General features: G+C 37.1%; 1 protein-coding gene across 5 annotated transcripts in view; it reads right to left on the bottom strand.

The window, feature by feature from the left end:
• Positions 1-18443, bottom strand: part of LOC131681232 (nicotinate phosphoribosyltransferase) — a 60159-nt gene extending 41716 nt beyond the window's left edge. For 2 of the 5 annotated variants that reach the window (XM_058961940.1, XM_058961939.1), the window contains exon 1: positions 17925-18442. In XM_058961940.1, coding sequence (XP_058817923.1) covers positions 17925-18033 — 109 coding nt within the window. In that variant the 5' untranslated portion in view covers positions 18034-18442. Of the gene's footprint in view, positions 1-17924 lie in introns of all 5 variants that reach the window. The other 3 variants (XM_058961937.1, XM_058961936.1, XM_058961938.1) reach the window with 3 other exon arrangements.
• Positions 18444-19969: the final 1526 nt, after the last annotated feature.

Below are 19969 nucleotides of genomic sequence, written 5' to 3' on the forward strand. Positions count from 1 at the left end.
TAAAACAAGCTTTCCAAACTGAGACAACTACCTACGTGCTTAACCGTTATGCCCAGCGTGTATGAACATAGTTGCTGTCGCTACCTTGATGTATTTCAGTAAGGTGTGCATCTTAGCTGCTTGATGTCATTTCGTATGATGTGCGTCTTGAATCAAAATCAATAATAATTTTCAATAACTATTATTTGAGAATCTCTCAAAATTAAGAGAAAATTTAGTTACGTTATTCATTTTTCTGTTGAAATCAACTAATTAGGAAAACAAAAATTTCTTTTGTTATTTTCTTCATCGAATGGCTTTCAGTGCGGTCTAATGTGTACACGTCAGTATTGGAAGTTATTTGCGTGAATAACGTAGATAAATGTATGCCTAGCAAGACAAGCACCTTTTGTCCGAACTTCGTACAACAACTTTGACTCTATTCCGCCTAGTGCAGGAAGGAAAAGCTTTTATAGGTTTGGTTCAAGAAACTTATTTTCACGAAGGAAACTTCTGTTGTTGGAAAGCTACTCAACCGCGTATTCGTAGCTTTAAAAAAATGGTATAAAAATCCGTAAGAAGTACCTCGTACATGTGTACTTGCGACTAGTGCTATTGACGCATGTTTTATATCCGACCTCACAACTAGCGATATATTGCTGTCACTGTCAATATAGCTATTGATAACACAAACATGAAATCGACGTATTGTTCAGCCTTTTTGCCGCATAATGGGTCACCTTCTGATTATATGAAAAAGGTTGGAACAGCTCATATTTCGATTATCGATTTAAGATTTAAGAGGCACTGAATTGAAGTAATACTTAAGCAGCACAAATCAAAAAAAAATTGCACCACCTGGCAGAGAAGAGGTGTTAGATGAAACTCTCCGCTCTGACGGTATTATGCATGAGTTGGCAAACTAGCTGATACCGAACGTTAATATCTGATGATCTTTGTCATTTAAACATCTCCCTGGATACGATACTAATGGGCTTGTTTGCTTCGAGTTTTGTGTTCTTCTAGGGCCTTTTGCCTTTTTCCGAAATTGCTAGACTTAAAAAGTCATGAGGATACTCGTCTGACGAAGACTGTCTTTATGATTTAATTTTATCCGTTTTTCTAGACTGTACGGAAAAATCACTGAGGACTTTTCCTGAGTTCTTTTCAGCTAGCTCCTATTTTTGGAATTTTGCTCGTGCAATTTATGACCGCCGAATGAAATGGGAGCTTTAAAGTTTGGCTCCGTATAAATCTTCGGAAAATATGGATGATGAAGCACAAGATTGACTTTCGTGCTGCATCCGAACTTACCAACCATTGGCGTAACTTTCAAACTTGCGCTAAAACAAAACTATATCTCGTCGCTGTTGTGCTATCTTATGACAAGCGCCATTTAACACTTTTCGAGAAAAACGATTTTTAAAGTTTGAGATTGAATATATTAAATATTATAAATGTTATAAGCAATTCAAAGAAAACAATTGATGCTTCTATCTATGCTGTATTAATATCTCAAATATTGGGAAGATTGGTTGACTATGTTGCGAGTTTTTACTATAAATGTAAACAAAAGTCGCGCTCACACGTGTCATAGGTGTGTATTGACGACAAAATTTGTATGGCGTGTCATAATCGTGCATGGAAAATTTTCCATAGAAAAAAATCATCACTTTTTAACTTTTATTCATATCTTTGGGTTCATATGGTCTATAAACATTCGGTGAAATGCATTTTGAAGGAAATGAGTCAGGGAATCTAGAAAAAATAGCTATATTTGGTTACAGTGCTGCCAAATATACTATATTTCCAGTTTAAAACTTAAACTGCATTTTTCTCACAATTCGTGAATTTTTGTTTTGAAAAAGATTATGCCATTGCGTTTCCCAGATAGTTTTACACATAAAAACATGTTAAACATCAAGATAACTTGAGCCAATTCCCAGACACAGTCATTTGAAGCAAAATAGTGAAAATTTCTCAGCATGTTTCTCGCTATATTTCAATAACCAAGCAGATTGTCAAAATTCTGAAAACGCCATTTTGTAGAGATTTTTTAGTTTAGTAATGTGGCATATCTAACACAGTTTACCCCAAAATGGCGTTTGTCATAAGATAGCACAACAGCGACGATCTGTTGACTGGTAATCCTAAAATGTCATAGAATTTGTTGCCTTTCTTCAAGTCCAACCGCAGTATTCTAGTCGGAGTACTGACTAAGCATTTCAAACTATATTGTCTCATGCCTACTATTCAGCATGCTTGTGGTCATGTGGTCTTTGTAAATCTGATCACAGTACTTTATACCATCTGACTACCTTGTAGTAATGCAATTATGTATCCGGATTTTTGGTACCCAATATATAGACGAATATATCTACAGGGACCTAAAACTCAAGGATATATTATTATTACCATACCAGTGGGGTAATGCGATATACGCTTTATCACTAGGATTTATGAATCCTTCGGGAATAAAGAATCCAAGCATTTGCATTGTAAAAAGCTACGTTTGTCTACATAGACTAAATTCTTATGTTTCGTTCTTCTCTTACTGCAAATTGATAGCCAACCGTGTAGGAAATCATACTTAGTGATCGTTATTTTTTATAGATTATTTGACGCGGAAATCCTGCTAGCTTACCCCAGTTTTTGGGCAAGTAGGCGATCGGCAGCAAATATATAATTAAATGGAAATTAAATTACTTTACAAGTGCTTATAAAGCACGTTAAATGTTTTTTCAATAAAACTGTATATTAGACTGGTTCAATTTTTGACTTTTAGCTCTCTGATTCCTTTTATGGTCCTTAGTAATTGTGCAAATTTTGGTACCGATCGGTTGTGTCTACAGACCCTCCAAAAATTTCAAAGTTTATATGGAAATTAGTATGGAAAATCGGTTAAAATTGACAATAAATTCTTAAAAAATCACCTCATCAATCAATTCATGAGAACACTATATATTTCTAAAGGTATTCTTCTTCGGAACACATTCGTGGAACATTGTAAGTTTGTGAAAATTCGCTGAGAAAAATTATTAACTAAAGCAGCATGACTTCAAAACAAGTGGATTTTATTAATAATCATAGCAACCCGGAATGTGTTCCGAAGAAGAATACCATTAGAAATATATAGTGTTCTCATGAATTGAGGTGATTTTTTAAGAATTTATTTTCAATTTTAACCGATTTTCACTGCTTTAGGCCAATTGCAGCAGGCCGTGATTCTGAATGTGATATTCATTGTACGGTTCAGGTATGTGCGGGCGTAGGAACTTAACGATCGCGTGTATCATCGCGAAGGGCTCGAGCAATTGTACGTTAACGTGTTCGATAGAGTGTGTGCATGTATGTCGCTTGTGCTAATGTGTGTGTGTAACTGTGCATGTATAAATTTTATTTTATAGCCGTGTGAATTCGAAACTTAATTTTTCGTGTACGGTTAAGATTCTAGAAGAAACTGGGTTCTTCCATATCTCTAGAGTACCCAGTCATGTCGCCATGGAGCGTGCTGTCTAGTGGATATGAGCTTTATTTTTTGATTGGTCCAACTGAATGTATGGACCCAAGCTGCTAAGATGGAGGGTAGGGATCTTCAAACGTTTGTGGGTCGCGTTTGAGACCGCGTTTGTAACTTCGTACGTACTAAAACGTTCAGCTTATTACTGAAGTTTGCGCGATCGCGGGCGTGGGTGTGCGTAGATGATCACGAAAGGTTTAAGCTTTTGTATGTTGACGTGTTTGTCACGTGTATGTGACTTCGCGTGTATAAATTCGATTTCGTAACCCTTCGCTGCAAAATAGGTGTGATATGAGCTTAGGAACTTGGTAAGTTGCCCCGGGGACATCAATAGCCGTCATAGGTAACCAATATGGTCAAAGCTATTTTGATTGGTCATTCTTGATCTAGACCCGCAAATCCAAGTAATGTTGAACCCATTTGAATATGCATTACATTATTCAGACATCATAGTGTTACCAGTCTACTTTCTACTTCTGCCCAAGTCAGACGTACAATCGAACCAAGTGAAGAAAAACTAGCAACCTCTCGATCTAGTGTGCATTGTCTCGAGAACAAAGGAAACATTTAAATTATTCTTGCCATCATGAGTAAAGTTGACGAAAAATCTCTGCTCCGACCCAACGCAGCGGTCGTTGACTTTAAATTCTGCTCAATAAGATTGAGTTTTCGTGAAGTGGAATACCTGCTGAAGGTGAAGATGCAGCTTAAGCTCAAGGAGGTTATGTATCTACAGTATCATCATCTTCGTAATGTCGTACTCATATCATTCAACACGTTAGCACAAGCCGAACGTTTCGTTTTGCAGAACAATTTCAAGGACGTAGCTCAAAGTGATAAAGTTGGAATTAAGATTCCCGTGTATATAGAAAAAGACTATGTAGATGTAAAATTACATGACCTATCACCACGTACCCCTCCTGATCTAATCGCAAAATACATGTCGCAATACGGCGAAGTAGAATCTGTTACACGTGATACGTGGAGAAATTTCTTCCCGGGTACACCTAACGGTGTTCTTGTGGTGAGGATGCGGATCGAAAAACCTATTCCCTCCCACTTGACTATAAAACTCAAAACCTACGAAGCTACTATTAATCAAACTATGTTATGCACCCATGAGGGGCAAACTCCCACGTGCAAGTATTGTAATCAAACAGCACACCACGGACAACCTTGCGCGGAAGATACAGAGGAGAATGCATCTCTACCGATTGCCAACGAATCCACGGTAAACCAACCCAAAAAAGAGTTTTCAATACCAATACCTGAACCACAAATGGTTGCCAAATTTGTGGCAGCTGTTCAGTCCATATTGACAACTGCCAAAGCAGCATCCAGCACCCCTGAAACAACTGTAAGTAACATCGGTGATGAAGATAATAGCAATGACGACGGATTTACATTGGTCACCCGTAAGTGCAAGAAGCAGGAAAGAACATCTGGACGCGAGCACCAAGGCACTTTTAACGATGATGATCTTGTTGTGGAGGACAGGAGAGAAATAAATGGTCCCAATGACGCAGTAGGCGAGCGCCGAAAGAAGGTCTCCGCTCGCAATAAAAAGTTGCGCGCACGAGATCCAACGGACAATCAATAATTTTGTTTTATTTTTATTTTTCACATGTTGTAAACACATAAAAGATCCACGGCTCCGTTAAGGCTCAAGTTACCTCAAGGCTTGGTAGTGTGCGTAAGAAAAATTGTGCTCAGCTTTGCCACCAGATTATCCATTTAAACCTTTTCAAAACTCTAAAAGAAGAATATCAGTTGATTTATTAGATCATCACGATTCAATTCATGCAAAATACCTGCCGGAAAAGCCATCGGCTTAGCTGAATGGTGCTTTTGAAAATGTGGCTGTGGTTTTTTCATTGCGCTGTTGTGTTGCGTGCCCCAGCACGGTGTGGTAGTGTGACAAAAAATCACAGCCACTTTTTCAAAAGCACCATTTAGCGAAACCGATAGTTTTTCCAGCAGCTATTTTGTATGATTTGAATCGTTGTGATCTGATAAATCGGCTGATATTCTTCTTTTAGTGTTTTTAAAAGGTTTAAATGTATAATCCGGTGGCAAAGCTGAACACATTTTTTCCTACCCATACTATCCAGCGTTCAAAACTAACACATGCTCAAAAAAGGTAACTTGAACCTTAAGCTACCGCTATGAACCGTGTCAAATAAACGAAATAAAAAAATCATAGTGTTACCAGTTAATATGGGAATTTATTTGGAATTGCTGTGACCGCATTCTTCAACCCGTAATTTCGGAAAAATCGGATCAAATTTTTTTTTTAATTCGTTTATTTGACACGGCTCATTGCGGTAGCTTAACGGAGCCGTGGATCTTTTATACATTTACAATACATGTAAAAATAAAAATACAAACAAGAATTAATTGGATATCGTGCGCGCAACTTTTTATTGCGAGCGGAGACCTTCTCTCGCGAGGTCTGTTGGCAAACAGCGTCAGGGGGGTCATTTAATTCCCTTTTGTTTTTCACGTCCCGGTCGAAGCTGGCTTGGTGTCCGGGATCAGATTTTCTCCCTTGCTTCTTGCACTTATTGTTAACCAGTGTAAATCCGTCGTCATTGTTACTGCATTCGTTGCCGATGTTGCTTACAGTTGCTTTTGAGGTGCTGGATGATTCTTTTGCGGTTGTCATTATGGTCTGAACAGCTGCCACAAATTTGGCCACCGTTTGTGGTTCAGGCATTGGTATTGAAAACTCTGTTTTAGATTGGTTTGCCGTAGATGAGTTGGCAATTGATTGAGATGCATTTTCCTCTGCATCTTCCGGGCAAGGTTGTCCATGATGAGCTGTCTGATTACAATACTTGCACGTAGGAGTTTGCCCCTCATGGGTGCATAGCGTAGTTTGCATAATTGTAGTTCCGTGAGTTTTTAGTTTTATTGCCAAGTAGGAGGGAATAAGCCTTTCAACCCGCATCCTCACTACAAAAACGCCGTTAGGAGTACCCGGGAAGAAGTTTCTCCAAGTATCGGGTGTAACGTATTCTACTTCTCCGTATTGCGACATGCATTTTGCAATTGGCTCAGGAGGGGTACGAGGTGATAGGTCATATAACCTTACATCTATATAATCATTCTCAATATATACGGGAATCCTAATTCCAACGTTGTCACTTTCAACCACGTGTTTTAAGTTGTTCTTCAAAACGAAAGGCTCGACTTGTGCTAACGTGTTGAATGATATTAACACTACATTGCGAAGATGATGATACTGAAGGTACAAGACTTCCGCAAGCCTAAGTTGCATTTTTACCTTCAGAAGGTATTCCACTGCACTAAAACTCGGTCGCTTTAAACAAAATTTAAAGTCAACGACCGCAGCGTTGGGTCGGAGTAGAGCTTTTTCGTCAACTTTACTCATGATGACAAGAATAATCCGATATTTCCTTTGTTCTCGAGACAATGCACACTAGATCGAGAGCCCTGTTGTTCACTTGGCTCGATTGTAAGTCTGACTGCGGCAGAAGTAGAAAGTAGACTGTAAATAAAAATTCAATAGCAGCTTATGGAAGCGTTGTGCCGTTCATTTAAAACATAGTTTGTGCAAATCGGTTCAGCCATATCTGAGAAAATTGAGTAACATTAATTGACACACACATACATACAATCACACAGACATTTTACGATCTCGACGAACTGAATCGAATGGTATGGTCCTGCAATATAATTCTTTAGTTTGAAATGAGCATGTAGCACCTTCTAGTTAACACGATAATGAATATCAAAAAATGGAATATAAAACCCGATTACACCGGTTTTTCGTACGGGATATAACTTGCTTAGGGGAGCCCGTTTCTATTAGACATAAAGCGCTGCCTCTCGTTGTGTACTTCAAGTAATATGAAACACATTATCCAATGTGTTTTTGTTGCAAAACATTTTGTTTTGTAGAAGTTGGGAGCGATATTGTGTTTTCGAGCATTCTTTGTAAATTTTCTTAATTTTAAACATGTTATGTTATTTATGTTCATTTTCAATCTATTCCCCGAATATTGTCGTAAAATTGCACATGAAGATCGAAGTATCCTACGCATGCTACCAAGCGTTCAATTCTTAAAGAGAAGAAAGATGGAAGAGAGAGAAGAAAGAGATGTATGTGGTGTGAGTTTGGGGGTTTGAATTGGTTCAAATTAAACACATTGCTTAAATTCAAGTAAATTCAACTGTTTAATTAAAACTATTTGTACTACAACTTCAACCTCCAAAAATACCCATATTGATTGGGTTATAGCAAATTTCGCCGGAAGTCGCCATCTTTGATTTCAAAATCGCGTCAAAAATCAATTTCTAACACCTACTCTTCAAGACCATTCTGAAAATACCCATATTGATTGGGTTATAGCGAATTTCGCTAAACCGGAAGTCGCCATCTTGAATTTCAAAATGCGTCGAAAATCAATTTCTGGTACCTACTCTTCAAGACCATTCCGAAAATACCCATATTGATTGGGTTATAGCAATTTGACTAAACCGGACGTCGCCATCTTGGATTTCAAAATGGCGTCAAAAATCAATTTCTGGCAGCTACTCGTCAAGTCCAATCCGAAAATACCCATATTGTTGGAGTGCGGATCATAAGGAGTCTTCCAGACCCGTTCCTTCCATCTTTCCGAAAATCTTCTAAGTCTTTTGCATTGAAAAGAACTTTTTTTGCAAAAACCGTGTTAATTGCGAAATCCGCACAAAATAAGAACTGCCAAAAGTTCTTTGCATTTAAAGGGACTTAGAATTTGTTTTCAGAAAAAAGTCTTGCATTCAAAAGGACTTAGAATATTTTTGCAAAAAACTGCGTTAATTGGAAAATCCGCGTAAAAATGCGTTAATTTAAAAACCGCGTTTATTGGAAAATCCGCGTAACAAAAACCTCGTAAAAAAATCGCGCAAAGAACCTCGCAAAAAATCGCGTAAAACAACCGCGTAAAAAGTGTACTTAAATAAGCACTAATTAGACACAAAAAATTCCAAACAGTTCGCACGACATATTGTCGCTGTTGTGCTATCTTACGACAAACGCCATTTTGGGGTAAACTGAGTTTGATATGCCACATTACTTGTATAAAAAATCTCTACAAAGTGACATTTTCGGAATTTTGATATTCTGCTTGGTTACTGAGATATAGCGAGAAACGTGCTGAGAAATTTTTAATTTTTTGCTTCAAATCACTATGTCTGGGGATTGGCTCAAATTATTTTTATGTATAAGATGCATTTTTTGTGTAAAACTATCTGAGAAACACAATGGCATAATCATTTTATGCATATTTGGCAACACTATAACCAAAAATAAATATTTTATCTAGATTCCTTGATCCATTTCCTTTAAAATGAAGCCAAAGATATGAATAAAAGTTAATAATTGATGATTTTTTCTATGGAAAATTTTCCATGCACGATTGTGACGTCATACACATTTTGTCATCAATACACACCTATGACACGTGTAAGATCGACTTTTGTTTACATTTTTGGAGAAAACTCGCAATGTAGTTAATCGATTTTTGTAATATTTGAGAGATTAATGCAGAATAGATAGAAGCATCAATTGTCTTCTTTGAATTGTTTATACCATTTATAAGTTTCAAGATATTCAATCGTAAACTTTTAAAATCGTTTTTCTCGAAATGTGCAAAATGGCGTTTTTCATAAGATAGCACAACAGCGACGATATGTGAACGTCTAAGCAACTTGACTTATCCTGGGTGATGTCCCGGGAAGCAAAACAAAAGCTCTGGTTTGCTGACGAGAAAGCGAAAACGAACTCTTGACTTAGGGCTAAGGAACCAAACGCCTGGGATTATGCAATCTTAATTCTCAAAAGCGAAAATAGGATTAAACCAATTTGCGCATTGAGGGCACAAAACTTAACTTAAATGAAATGTTGATTTTTTGTGTTTCGAATTCATCTCGTCAGTAACTAGCACCATCTGGGTGTCGTTGAAAACCGGTTTTCGGTTAACTGGTCACCAGCAACCCGAAAACTGGTTTTCATCCAGTGAAGAAATTAGCCGTTATTGTTTTGTCCGGAACTACATGTATTCGCCATAATATGATCTTCATGTTTCATGAGTGCATGCTTTTGTTTGTCATCCTGTATACAAGCGCTGAATTGCGTTGCAATAATTTTTAATGTTCGATTTGTTATCAATTATTGTCCCACATAAAACGAAAAGTTGATCAAGTGTTCCAATTCGCACACTACTATTTGATGTAATGCGCTAGATAGAGATAACAGGCGGCGACTTGTTCAAATTTGTAGGGTAACGATAGGAGCGTGAGAATGAATTACTGGGACACATATTGAGCCCTGCTTACGGGATAAAGCGAATATTCCCAACTCTTAAAAAGTTCGTACCATATTTGTTCAATTACAATGTATAAACATTAAAAGATTATTTGACAGCGGTTTCGGTCATGGATGTAGCTTTTTTGGCCCAGGAAAAGTATACGGGTCAAGTTCGCTAAATGTATCCCATGTTAAAAAAATTCACAGAAATATTCTAGTTATTGACTTCACGCGCAATAAAATAATAAGGAAGCTACACTCGCATGTTTAACTGATCTTCATCGTGCAAAACCGTAAAACACCATAACACAATTCTTCGGTGTTAAGTCAGACCGACATAATTTGTGCTTATTGTAACATATTTCAATTCTGGAAAAAGTGAAAGGTAGTTGAAGAAATTCTTTATCCAGTGCTATCATTATCTCACTTTCTAACATTTTGCAACTTAGTCCGGTCTGACTTAACACCGACCAATTGTGGTAGTTCCGTTTCAATTAGATCCTTCCCTGTTGTTTCTGCTCTTTCATTACTTTTCATATAAAAAGTCGCACACAGTTATGAAGCGGTGAGTTTATGTTCGCAATTGTTTGTAAACACATGTTACGTTAGACTGCAATATATAGTCATATCACATCTGATTACTACTGAACATTGAACGTACAGGCACCATGACTGGTAGCAATTTGCCGCACTTACAGACATCTAATCTTATCTACCGGTTTGCACTGGGAGTATTTTTCATGTTTGAGCGTGATTTGTTTTTATTGCCTGGTGATATCCGTGTTTTAAACTTGTTGGCCTATAAGTGATTTCGAATATAAGGGCATCGGGCTGAGTATTACGAGTTACTCCATCAAATCAGTTGGTTGGTTATTGTTGTAATATTCTGTAACCTTGCATGGAAATCGTTTGATAATAAAAACTGGCATTTGTTTTGTCAATTATTTAATTTTAAAGGAAAAAATTGAGAAATGTCTAGACAGATTTATTTTTTAATCTTTTAACAACAAAGTTTTAGAAAATAATTTTATTCATTATCTAAGACAAATCATACAAAAAGACAGCAAACAAACATTCAATTTACAATAAAAATATTTTGCACTGCATCAGTTATTTCTTCGACGACGCCACAATGATTATGTTCGTCGAAAGATGACGCTTGATTTTTACCCATCAAGCGTGATCATCTTGATCAGTCCTATCAAAAATCCATGTTCAAGCATTACTTGCCTCAGTTCGTTTCGTTTCACTGAATCGCACGCTACCTTAGAAGCCAAAAACAGATTATGAGTCCGCAAGTTGTATTCCTGAAATTCATCTAGGATTTGTCACAAAGCAAACAAACATCTCATCCGTCGTTTATCGTCCTCCTCGAAGCCCGGTTTGGTATTCGTCGACAATGGTTTTAGCCAACACGTCTACTAAACAGAACACGGGAGTGAACCTTATAAGAGGTAATGATGATCTTTATACTACAACAGTTTTTTTTATTCCGAGTTTATGACCCTTTTTGTAGATAGGGCATATGAGGCCATTCAACTAATTTGAAGGTATTTCTTCTTTACCTTGGTCGTTTTGATCACACAGTGTATCGTCGTAATATTCACCTGATCGACCCATTATCCCTTGCATCAATATTTTTCGGTGATGCACTTCACTCATTCGAATAATGATTTTTGTAAGAACAACAGTAGACATACCAGGAGCAACGAATTCGACTAACTTAAGAAATGAGCAGAGTCACGGTTCGATTGAACGATTAGAATCTTGCAAAAAAAGCATTATTACGTGACACGAATTCCTTAAGAAGCATTCTTATGTCGTTTTTGCTTGAAGCGAAACTGAGTCAGTTTCTAACCCCAACTGCTGTCAAATTGTATGAACTGACAGCGGTTAGGGTTAGAACCTGACTCAGTTTCGGGTTCAAGCGAAAGCGACATTAGAAGCCACTCAATAGTCAGGAGGCTGCTTATCCTGTGTTTATGTTTCGGAAAGTTGTTGATGTAAACTTCAACAGCCGCTCCATCGTTCGGTAGTTTTGCCCGTTGATCCATAGAAAACGAATTTGATGAAATTGGATGTCGTTTATCGAATGCTTTGGAGACATTTGGAAGCTATTTGACTAAACAACATAATACTACTAGTAGCTTCCGGAAAATGAATGCATTCTAACCGATTCTCGACGAACATCATTAGGGAGTATAAGCCAACTGTCAAAACTCTCTTTGAAGGGGAATTCTGGACAAACCGTTGCTTTTCGATACAGCTCACAGCAGTTAGTGAAAGAGTAAACTTTTCTTTTTAGTTTACTAGAAATATCTGTAATTGGCGATTAACGGTTTGCCCGGAGTTTCCATTCAAAGTGAATTTTAACAGTTGGATCATATACCGTCGAAAATTGATCCATGAGACTCTGTAGCATTTTTTGTGTCTTGAATGTTTGATGAAGGAAGGGAAATAGAGTCCATTGATCTCGGTCCATGTATTGATGAGCCGCTATCTAGGGTCCAGAAGGTGAAGTCGCCTATCTAGTGTTGGTAATGGGCGTTTAGGCATCGGCCGACGGAAATTAAAAATGTATTATAAAGTACATAAACATAAGTGTTAAAAAATATTCCTTTCCATAAATTCTAGTTCGCACTAAAAAATGGAAATCCTTAAAAAGGTCAACTTTATTGCAGGTGATGGTAAAAAGAGATATCAAATAAATGGTAATTATGACGCTATTGCAACCATGATGTCTTGAGGGGTTACTATTAGTCAGCCTTAGAAACGACATTGTTAATATCCATTAGGCTATCCCAATCATGCCATATTCATTCAATACCATATGAAATAGTTTCAATTAATAAAAATATAAAAAGAAGAAATGTTTTCCTTTCAATTCCACCAGGTATTTATAAAATCGAACATTGTTAAATTTATTAAATACCTGGTGGAGTTAAAAGAAGAAACATTTCTCCTTTTCATATTTTTATTTTTTCAGCATTTCACCAAGACGCTCAAAAAGAAACTATATTGGTTTCAATTAGATTATTTTATTACAAGACGCGATAATAAATAAATATAATCAACTATGAATGTTATACAGGTTATTGCAGCGTTGATGCTATCACATCTTATGCGAAAAAGCTGTTGATCATGAACATAAATATTTCAATAACTACCTCAGAATAAGGTAAATCCAAATATGAAAAAGCTTTGTAAGAAAAATCCTTGTGAAGTTACGGTTGTGATATTGAGTAATTATAAAAATGTACGAAATGTTTCAAAGATTTGAAAGCATTTACTAAAAATGCTATATCTCAGCCCTTCGATGCTTTTTGGCGGTGAATTATTTTCAGCATTGTCCACTATAACTTAAGGTTCACTTAATTCGCATTTTCGTATATGTATATGTCGTCATCGGTACTAGTTTCTTATAGTTCACAGTGGGATGTTCTTGTTTGTTTCATCTTACTATGGGTCGCAATTGTGTATATGTCTTCTTCGGTGTTTGGTTCTTTGTTGATGGTGTTGGTTATTGGTTTGTAGGTATTAGGTGCAATCGATGTTACGTAGCTGGATAAACTGGTTATGGGTGTCGGGAAATTAGGTTCCGCAAATATTGGTTGGACAGTTATCTGTTGCTTAGTATCATGTATCGGAAGCTGTTTGCTAAGGTTGATTGTAGTAGATAAATTTTCTTTGGGCCGTCTGGTTACAGAACTGGCAGATGGAGGTCTGCGGAGAATGTGATCAACGTTGTTTGAATATAAGTGATCCGCATTCATTAGTTAGGTACGACACAATAGGCTTGGTCATCTATAAGATCCCAATATAAACACCGTTGAAAGTATCGGGGAAAAGGTTTCTCCAAGTTTCACTAATAACAGACTCCGTTGATTTTAGCTCCTGAAATCACGAACATAAATTACATTGCATCACCAAAACAATCCGGCAGAGAAGTCAAGAATAAATTATCACGATATTGTCTATATAAATTACGAAAATTGTAATTAGGCTACTGAAATCATAAACATGATCACATTTCTCCGCACGAAAAACCCGCGAGTTAACTTAATAAACTTTCTCGTTTCCGTGAAAAGAATTTACGCAAATCGTGACTAAACTCTTAAAACATGAACATTGTTTAATTCTTGGCTCGTTTATTCGATATAGTTTAAAACAAATCAGTGAATGCCCGAATTATGAACTTGAATCATATAAAAAATAAGCGAACAACCACTGTAACCCAATCAATTTTTTTCGTGTATAACCAGCAAAGTGGCATATATAGATTTTGTTTGTTTGTTTTGCTTTACGGAACGATCTCATCGAGTAACAGTACAGTAGATAAATGGATTAAAATTTATGTGATTTTCGTTTGAGGCGAAACTGAGTCAGTTTCTAACCCCAACTGCTGTCAAAATGTATGAACTGACAGCGATTGGGGTTAGAACCTGACTCAGTTTCAGGCTCAAGCAAAAACGCCATTAAATAAACACAGTAGATATACAGTACAGTAGATAAATGGATTAAAATTTAAATGAACAGAAATAAAGACGAAAAATTGGAATACACTGGATAGCTTTGGATAAATTATATTTAAAAATTCAGTAGACAAATCTAATTTCTAAGCTATGTCGGTTTATGTTAGTGCTAGAGTAAATTCAGAGATAGAAAGCGCCACTATCTTCATACACAAATTTAAAAGAAGCTAACTATCTCGCTACGAAGTAAAATGGAAGCCAAGCGACCCATTCTTAACCCTCCGGCACGCGCGCGGATGGCTCCCCGAATGAGCAGCTGCTGGTGCTGGAAGATTTCGCTAGAGTATCGGAAGGTCAACGAGTCACGAGTGCCGGAGGGTTAAGATTGACTCGTCTAGGATTGAGCCCAGATCCACTAGGATGAGTGGTAGTCACGATTACCATTCAACAACAGGCGTCGTCGAATAACGGGTGTTCAATAAAAAATGAGAATGATTTCAATACTTTTCTGTAATTAAATAATTTAATTAAAATGTAAAATGTAATTTAAATAATGTATTTTTTTTTCTCCAAAAGAATTACTCTCTGCACTCCCTAGAAATGGGAATGTTCAATTGAAGATGGCGTCGAAACAGCGGGCACTCCGCGAGCGTGTTGTACGGTTTTACGAAACGCATGGTCATCGCGGAAAAAAGTTTACGGTAGTCCACTTTTAAGACCAAAACGTGCCCGTGAGTACAGCTTACCGGATCCTGGTGTCCCTGAGCGTGGAGCGGAAGACCGGTAGCGGCCGTTTGGCGAAGATAATGACGAAGAAGAAAAAGGAAGCGTCGAAAAAGCTATTCAACAACAAGGACGGAACGAGCTTGAGTGACGCCGGTCGAAAATATCGCTGCTCCCATACCTTGATTCACCGAACCCTCAATATGGAAGACATCATCAGTCGGAAGATGACTTGGTCCCTCGAGCACATGGACAAGCAGACAGCGATCGTGAAATCGCAGTGCCGGTGAATGACGAAGAACTAACGCGGAATGTCGTTCGTACTGGGCGAAGAAAGTTACTATCCGCTCTCGAAGACCCACTTTCAAGAAATGGACGGCCACATTCTCCCACTACGCCAAGAAGACGCTAGAGTATCTTGAGCAGAAAAAGGTACGTGGCGAAAGTAATTGTATCTGGAAGATGGACGTTAGTGCCGACCAGCGCTCTTGTGAGAGCATCGCGACTAAGTTACGTTGTACGGCTGACCAGGGCCCCCTCTCCAATATTCATTGACTTTTTTTTTTGAAGAATAAAAATTCGAATTCGTTGAAACATTTTTTTTTTGTATTTTAACTACATGACTGAAAAAATTCTCATTTTTTATTGAATCCGTTAAACCTAATGATTTCAGAATTATTAAACCAATAAAAAACATGCAACAAATTTTCATGGCGCATTGCCGTCATAACAAAAGTTATAAAACCTTGAAAATGCTTTGCTCTCAAACTCCAGCTAATTGTAGAATGTTTGGTAGTGTTTGTGAGTTTTATTACCATCTAAAAATTTTGATTATTTTTAGTATTGCGTCATTTTGAGAAAAAAATTCGTACCTCACTCATTGAAAAGGAGTTGAAGGAGTAACAGATCTATGCGTGGGAAATTAAATATTAGTCCTCTCATTTAAGCCTGAAGCTCTAAAATTCCACCGTCCCTAGTCCTAGCAGTTCTAATCATGTGTACCCTAGCATAAAGACGGCCAGTTCCCCACAGTAATGCGGAATTTCTTCGATGAATGAAAAAATGATGACGCAATACGATATGATGATCTATGATGCAATTTTCTATTAAATGTGCACACTGAAATGTATTAATTTTGTCGGTGGCGTATTTCCAAACATGAAGCAATTCAACAAAATTAATTAATCTGGAGAAAAATTACATGTTCATGAAATGCAATTTATGTGTCATGTTTAATCTTTTATGCTCGAACCTAAACACATAAAAAAAGAAATCGCATAAATTTAAATATCGTGATTCTGATATTTACGTGCATCACGAATACATACATAATCTGTAAGTTTACGTCTCGCAATATGCTCATCGGCGCAATTTACTTGTATTCACATTTAATTACGTACATCTTTTTACATGTACGTTCATAATTCCTCCGCGCGGGCTGCCACTTATCATTGATAGTCAATCAATTTGCGTTTCTACTTCGTCTCATCAGAATTCGGCACTAACTTAGCACCAGTATGGGCGAAGGTACCATATTGCTTGGTTTTCTTAAGAAACATATACTTTTTATTTTGATTATAGAGGTGTTATATTGGGATCATTGACACATTTTATCGAGCTAAGGTTAAACTGAAAAAGTTTGGTAAAGCGACCCTCTTGGAAAACGAAGAAAACAGTCTTTTCTCACACCATTGGAAAAATCTTTATGAAAATCAATCAATAGTACTCTACCAACGCCCCAAATATTTGTAGATAAAGATTTTTCCAGCAGCGTGAGAAAAAAATGCTTTTTTTCATTTTCCAAGATGGTTGCTTTTCGAAGTTTTTTAGTTGAACCTTAAAATATTAGGTTTTCCTTTTTTTATTTCGAATTCACCTCGTCAGTAACTAGCACCATCTGGGTGTCTAGTTAGACGATGTATCTAAACTAATACATACCCCACTCGTTAGACACAAAAAATTCCAAGCAGTTCACACGACATATGTCAACGCCTAAAGCCACATGTCCCGGGAAGCAAATATAGCTCTGGTTTGCTGACGAGAAAGCGAATACGAATTATTGTCCTTTGGTTGAAGAACCAACCGCCTGGTATTATGCAATAAATTCCCAAAAGGGAAAATAGGACTAAACCGCTTTGCGCGTTAAGAGCACAAGACCTAAATTAAGATTTGCTTAAAATATTTTTTTAGAAAAATCCCTCACTCCTTGTGTGGGGTTGGGAATAGAGCTTAGGTTAGCTGCGTGCAAGGCAATCGATTTACCAACTACGCTATGCCCGCTACCAATTCAAATTTAATATTTGATCAAATTATTTTCAACAGTAAGCAAAACCGAACGTACTTAAGGTTGGACAGAGAATGCAAAAAATTCGCAATCGAAAAAAGCAGTTTTTTTCCACACCGTATGTCAGATTTTTATAAAAATCATTCAGCGTATGTAGCATGTTGTTACAGTACTGCTGATTGATTTTTATGAAGGTCTGACATACGATGTGGAAAAAAACTGCTTTTTTCGTTTGCGAATTTTACCCTTTCTCTGTCCAACTTTAAAATAAAATTAACAGGTTAGCCAAAATATAATGCAGAATATAATAATTCTCGCGTTATTGAGGTTCTTTTTTTTGCAAACCAAATACCGTGAGATCAATTTTCTCGTGTACAGTTCCAAGCAAAACACAGTGTCAAAGTGACAGCCACGCGTGTGTCAAGTTTACATCGCGTCCCGTTGAGATGATTGCCATAAGAGTTGAAACCCACACTGCAGCAGCCCGCTAAACACATATGATTCACGATCACCGTGAATAGTTTGATATTGAAGTGTTATCATAGTCCTATCATAGCTAATTCATTATAAGGTATGGGTGAGAGGGGGAAGAGACAGCAGAAAAAATAGTATTGGCGGAATAGAACTTACCCGTAAGCAGTGGCTGTACTACGCTATTATGGTAGTAGCGATTCCAACTATTCTTGCTGGAAGCAAACGCTCCGTCTTCCGGTAGATCATCGCCGTTTGATGACATCATGGAAATTCACAATGGACTCGATCTGTAGGAAAAGGACTAAAGTTTGCACAGCGGGCTAGCAACTCTGGGTTGTTTTTTTGGCGCTTTAAAAACACTGGCACTAAGATACTATGCCACTACCAAAAAAACGTAACACTAACACACTATTTCGGTCATTCGTCTAATCTACAACCAGACAGAAAATGACAATCACTTATTTGCTTCCAAGAAAGCAGAAAGTTTTACCAAAATATGAAACACAAGTTTCACGATGTGATGTGAAAGTTAACAGGATTAATCATAATACACAGATCAAGTTGCAGATGAGAGCAGAGCAAGGCTCAAACACTTTACTAATCTGTATCTACCAGTTTTCAGGACGATTTATTTTTGTGAACCGAACCGAACGAAATCGAAAGCACAACTGAATGTCAATGAAATTTGCAATTTTCGTTTACGTGTAGGTTGTGGCAGTCTTACTACAAATACCGGTAAATGCGCTTCGCGGTGTGTGCGTATAACGCGAGGCATGAACACAATGGACGACTGCAGAACGTGGTCGGTAAGCTTGCGCGAACCTTCAGTGGGCTGGGCTGGAATTTAATTTCTATTATTCGAGTAATGAATGTTGAACCGATTACTATTTTTTCCTCGTTTTATCCATTTGAATATGTGAATACACATTCGGTACTCTATCAATAAAAACTAATGTGAAGCAATTCGGAAATAATTTCATAATTGACATTGTATTCTGCAAGGCTGTGAATACGCACTGCCTAATCGTGAAGGTATTTTGAAGGTCAGACAACTTGTCTCTTATTTTATCCAGCCGTAATCTCAAGATTGAACCAGCTTCTGATTGGCAGTGTTGACATGAATGAGCATTCAAATAATTTACAGAAGGGCAGTGCGAGATCCGAATAACAGTGCTGCGGGATTTATTTTACATACTTCAACATTAAATTCGCCCTTTTAACTAGGGTTCGTCACGGTTGCGGTAGTTACTTCAACCGCGCGGTATTTACCGCATCCGCAACGCAAAATCTGCGGGGCGGTGAGACACTTTTTCCCGCAGATGCGGTGCGGGAGAGTTTTTACCGCAACCGCTCCGCAAAAAAATTGATAAAGTCTCACGTTTGCATTAAAAAGTGTATTAAAACTAGGACTTAACAATTTAAGAAGGACGCAACTAGATTAATTTCCTTGGCAAATGCTTAGCAATAATGGCATGGTTAGGAAAACCCCTCTGTCAGAACGTTCGAGTTTTACAATAAAGAAATATGAAAGAAGTTTGACATGGCATAATTTCCATTGACTTGCTAATGATTGGAAAAGAAATCGAAATATAATAAATATTCAACTTATCGTTACTCTATTTCTCATATTTTGGTTATACTAAATTGATAAACAGACTGCTATTACGAAAGAAAATCTAATTTGACGCTATTATTTTTACGACATATTTTGGATACTAGTTATTTTATACTTCTAAGTAAAACTTAACAAACTAACCATTTCAAACACGTAAAATTCAAGATCGAAATAGAGACAAAATTATTTGATCATTTAAAACAATAAATTTGTACTCTTAAATCCAATTTAAAAGTTCTTCGCTTCTCCCGATTCCTGTTGGAAATCGTGGAATTATGAATCGTTTTCGATATCAATTTTTCTACTGTGAATTTTACTTAATTTAAAGGAATTAGAGATGAACTATTTATGCTGGGACTTAAACACAACCCAAAGAATATAATTATCTTCATCAAACCAAACGAATTTGGAGTAATTGGCAGTAAAGGAGACAAATGTATGAAAAGCGTCTAAAATAAGGAGGGGCCCAAATTAGGCTTCATATTGTGACAAGTGTGAAAGTTAGTTCAGATGCCAAATACTACATAGTTTGACTCCCTTCCACTTCAATTGAAGTTTTTGCCATTGGCTCCTTGGGAAAATATTA

Source organism: Topomyia yanbarensis, chromosome 2, assembly GCF_030247195.1.
Source record: "Topomyia yanbarensis strain Yona2022 chromosome 2, ASM3024719v1, whole genome shotgun sequence".
Taxonomy (NCBI): domain Eukaryota; kingdom Metazoa; phylum Arthropoda; class Insecta; order Diptera; family Culicidae; genus Topomyia; species Topomyia yanbarensis.